This window comes from Tauraco erythrolophus, chromosome 16, assembly GCF_009769465.1.
Source record: "Tauraco erythrolophus isolate bTauEry1 chromosome 16, bTauEry1.pri, whole genome shotgun sequence".
Classification (NCBI taxonomy): domain Eukaryota; kingdom Metazoa; phylum Chordata; class Aves; order Musophagiformes; family Musophagidae; genus Tauraco; species Tauraco erythrolophus.
Genome location: NC_141480.1, coordinates 5,130,474 through 5,134,709, shown reverse-complemented (window position 1 = coordinate 5,134,709; position 4,236 = coordinate 5,130,474). Strand labels below are relative to the sequence as shown.

Genomic DNA, 4,236 nt, shown 5'->3' with positions numbered 1-4,236 from the left:
TCTGTCCAATACGCAGATAAAGTGACTCTCAACAAGAAAGAAGATACTGGTAAATATTGAGGAAAAACCACAGAAGCAAGAAGGACCGCGGTCCCTCGGCGCCTGCGCCTCGTGCTTCCGAATCTCACAGCATCTGTCTGCAGGAGGACTCATCGCCTCGCGTTGTGCCCCGCTCAGCCCTCCGGACCCCGGGGAGGGGACGCTCCTTCCCACCCCAGCTCCGCCGACATGGGGACACCCAAGCGTCCTCCTCATGCGCCACGGCTGCCCTCTATCTCTTGTGACCTTTGTTCCTCCGCTTGATGTGGTTGGGGGCGGCGGCGGTGTCGCGGCGGGCGCAGAAGTGCTTGGCCACCAGCTGCCGGCACTGCTCGCACCGCACCGTGCAGCACCAGTGGAACTTGCAGTTGCAGCTGGCCACCACCTCCGTCCTCCTCTCCTCCACGCGGAGACCGCACTCGGTGCACAGCCGCCGGCAGCTCCTCTTCTCCCACTGCGAGAGGTTCTTGCCGGTCTGCAGGCACTCGCGGCCCTCGGTGCCGTGGTGGCCCAGGCTGGCGTTCCTCGTGCAATAGTCGGGAGAGTCCTCCAGGAAGACGAGCTCCGTGGCGTGGACGTGGTGGAAGGCGTCTGCCGTGGCCCCGCGGCTGTCGGCGCTGTTGCCGGCCCTTATCCGCCTCTTGTCCATCTCCAGCTTGTGGGCTTGGTCGTATTTTATCTTCAGGTAGTTCCCGATCTCACGAAACTCAGCGAGCTGGAGCCAGCAGGTCTGGATGCTGCAGCTGCCCGACACCCCGTGGCACTTGCAGGCTCGCTTCATCGTGGCTTTCACGGCCTCGGTGGAAAAGGTGGAGAAATCAGGAGCAGCAAGGCATCATCACTTAAATCCCCAAATCAGGCTCTATGGCACTTCTGATTCGGGGGACAGTGGGTCAGAAGCAGCCTGTGCTCGGTATGACTTCAGGTCCTTCCAAGACATGAGCTGATGCTCTTAATTCCTGGAGAACATCTGTCTCCCTTCACTAATTTAAAGGGCAGAGATAACGAGTGGGCACAAACTACTGTCTCCAGCCCTTACAGGAGCTGTTTCTTTGGGCCAGGAGAAAAGCCCCTTTGTCGGGTCATGCCCTTCTGGTGCTGCTCACCTCGCTCATCGCACCCATCATCCCTCTCAGAGGTTTCATTCAAACTGTGTGAAACTGCTTCTTCAGAATAATCATACCCAGCCTCTCTGCATCTCCTCCAGGCCAAGCACTTCACAGATATTATCTACCTATCTCCCTCTGGTATTTATAAGGTCCCAATCACTGGTATCTATGTGAGATTAAGCCCTGACACACCCTATGAGATAGGTATGTTAAGTGTTGCCGTCCTTGTTTTTACAGACAAGGAGGTTTGGCGAGATGCTGAGAGCCCCAGCTGGCCCAGGCAGGAGTGGGGGGTGAGTCTGGCAGCCAGCTTGTGAGCAGGGCCAGCTCACACCTGGCTCCCTCAGCCAAATACCTTGGAAATGCATGTTGCAAGAAAATAAGGTGGTTCTTGCTTTGTTCTACAGACCAGGCAAGTGCTAAGGGAGTATAAAACCTGTGCATTTCTGAAAAAGTGGTGCGTGCCAGTAGTTCACTGCATTACACACAGCTGCAGAAGCTGGAAGCGGTCACAACTCTTACTGCAGTTCCTTAAGTTCAGGTTTAGGGCCAGATTCTGGCTCTATATTTTTTTTCTCCCATGCACATACTAGATTGTCACAGAAAGCCAGAGACAGGGACCTGAACATCCTGCCAGATCCTCAGATTTTGTTTTCAATACAGACATTATTATTGTTATTATTATTATTACTACTATATATTTATAGCAATTATTATATATTTGACTTACAAGTCTCCCCACTTCATTGTTGTGCAGGTTAATCAGCGCGCGGGTATCATGTCCTGTTTCCAAAGCATCCACAAAGAGCTTGGAAATCCTCTCCCCAAACTCCACGTTGTCGCTGCATCCTCCCCAGACCCAGCCTCGGCCACCTGCAAGACAGACGCACGCTGAGCGCAGAGCCACCCCGGCGGGCCCAATCCTGCCCTGAAATCCCGGGGGCTGTGTGCAGGGATGGGGAGATGCTGTCGGCCCGTCTCGAGACGGCAGCTCACCGACGCGGCCGTTCCGGGAGTCGTCGCAGCCGCAGCTCTCGAAGTCGCCCATGCTGCAGTTCCTGGTGAGGGTGTACATGACGCCGGCCGAGCTGATGGCGTGTACGAAGGATGTTTCCCGGGTGGCTGCGGGAGAGGAGGAAAAAAAAAAAAAGCTGTCACAAGGAAACATAGACATTGGTCTTGGTTTGTTGGGAATGGAGCTCTCCTGTGCTGCAAAAGTGCAAGAAGGCAAAAAAAAAACAAAACCAGTTTGTGCCAGAGGTAAGATGCTACAGCAATCAAACGCTCATGACCGGAGTCTCTTCAGGCTTCAGCATCAAGGGTTTCAGCAATTTGACACAATATTATGCAGGTGTCCATGCACAGGAGGGAGTTCCTTGGCAAGAGCAGGATCTCAAAGCAATGCTCCAGTCCTGCTCTGGCCAAGGGTGGTTATCGCTGCCTTCACCTGGCACTCGGTTCATCTCTGTCCTTTCCTGCTTGGGGGGGGTTTGTTCCTGCTTTGATCTTGGCTGCTGGGGAAAATCGCCATTGATCTTGTTTCAGTCGGCGGTTGAACCTGTGCTAACAGCTGTCTGCACCTACACTTCTAATTTGGTTCCTTTTTTGCTTTTCCTAACAGACTCAAACCGAGATGCTGCTCTGGGGAAAAGAAGAGATTTCTGCTTGTTGAAGTAGATGGTATTGAAATACATCCACGACTTTCTTATGAAGGGGGTTTCTTAGTGCACGGCTCTGGTTTCTCCCTTCTTTTCTCCTGCACTTCTCCCCTTTGCAAGCTCAGGTGCCTTTAGCAATGCATTCCCTGGGATGCTGCGCACAAAGCGGCAGGAGCAAGCCCACGGAGCAGCCCTGCGGGAAGGACCGAGCTCTGGCCCTGCACGGGCACAGATCCCAAGAGATCCTGGGGTTCCTAGCAAGATGTTAGTGCTATTTATCACACCAATTAATACAGAGAGAGAAAAACAACCAGGATTTTGGGGACACCCAAGCCTTTCTCCATCGATCGGTTTAATTAGCAGCCCCAGCTCTCTCCAGGGCGTATCCTGGCTTGTACCCAAAGGCATCCCAGGACGAGGATGCTGGTGCTGGCAGGTAAAGGCACACTCACCGCTGCGGAGCCGGTTGTGGGTGGAGAGCTGCAGGGCACTCTCGGGGCAGTTCCAGCGCTCCCATCCAAATTGGAACTTGCACTCCTCCATCCCGCTGTGTGCCCCGGCCGCCACGCTGCTGGAGTAGGTCAGGTAGGCCTGGCATGGGAAACAGTGGGGTTAAAATCCGCCGTGTTTTGCCATTTATCAATGAAAACAGACACACACAGGTTGTGAGTCCTTTCCTTCTTTACTCAGCAGGACTTGGAGCCGACATCCTGCGGGAAATCTGGTTCCTTGGGAAACTCCTGCTTCCTATTTGCAAACCAAAATTGCTCTACTTAAATCCCTGACAGTCCGTGTGTTATTTACCTTAGGTCCTGTCATCAGAAAGTTATTCACAGACCTGAAACAAAGAAAAGAAAATGAATCACACAGCTTACCGCAGGCTGAACAGCATCCCTAAAAAAACGCCCTTTCCATTGGGTTGGACCCTACCATGCTGCTGCGTGGAGAACGGCACCGTAGACTCCTGCGATGGAGAGGATGAGGAAGGTGCTTCTCTTCATGGCTGTCACAAGGAGCGGGGCTGGATCCCTTTCGCTGAGCCGTAGCTCTCCGCACTCCGAGCGATCAGGGCCGCCTCCCTCCGCTCCTTCCCAAGGTGAGCTATCGGGATGGAAGAAAGCTGCAGGAACTGACAACCCTGATATTTATAAGGTGAAGTTGTGAATAGTCAAAAACCCCCCATTCATTTGCTACCCGATGACTTAATGTGGTAAAAAAGCTCCCGCTCCAATGGGTGACAAGGAACCGCCTAAGGTCGCACTTCAAAAGGCGGCGGGATGTCCCTGGGAGCGGGATGGTCCTTAGGAGAGCAAACTTCCCTAACAATGGGACACTTTTAACTCTCTTCCCCACCGCCAGCCATCCCTTTCTCTTGGCCTCAGGTCCGCTTGCCTTCTCCTTTTCATCCTCGGCTTGCCAGCCGAGGCTCA

The 4,236-nt window shown here is 53.6% G+C and overlaps 1 protein-coding gene across 2 annotated transcripts; it reads right to left on the bottom strand.

Moving 5' to 3' along the window:
* Positions 1-271: 271 nt before the first annotated feature.
* On the bottom strand, positions 272-3,810 carry WNT8A (Wnt family member 8A). Of its 2 annotated transcripts, XM_086621536.1 has the most exons (6): positions 3,737-3,807; positions 3,611-3,644; positions 3,259-3,397; positions 2,145-2,270; positions 1,879-2,021; positions 272-835 (listed from the first exon to the last, which is right to left on the bottom strand). In XM_086621536.1, exons 1-6 carry the CDS (start codon positions 3,805-3,807, stop codon positions 272-274), a joined length of 1,077 nt encoding a protein of 358 aa, XP_086477662.1. The 2 variants fall into 2 exon arrangements, with proteins under 2 accessions (XP_086477662.1, XP_086477663.1); XM_086621537.1 differs by having other exon boundaries at positions 1,879-2,270; positions 3,737-3,810.
* Positions 3,811-4,236: the final 426 nt, after the last annotated feature.

Bases quoted from the DNA above. Each gene is read 5' to 3' on its own strand.
- WNT8A (XM_086621537.1), bottom strand. From the start codon at position 3,807: ATGAAGAGAAGCACCTTCCTCATCCTCTCCATCGCAGGAGTCTACGGT. The intron at 3,398-3,610 runs GTAAATAACACA...TTCCCATGCCAG, and splicing joins TTCTGATGACAGGACCTAAG to GCCTACCTGACCTACTCCAG. The intron at 836-1,878 runs GTAAGTCAAATA...TTTTCCACCGAG, and splicing joins ACAATGAAGTGGGGAGACTT to GCCGTGAAAGCCACGATGAA.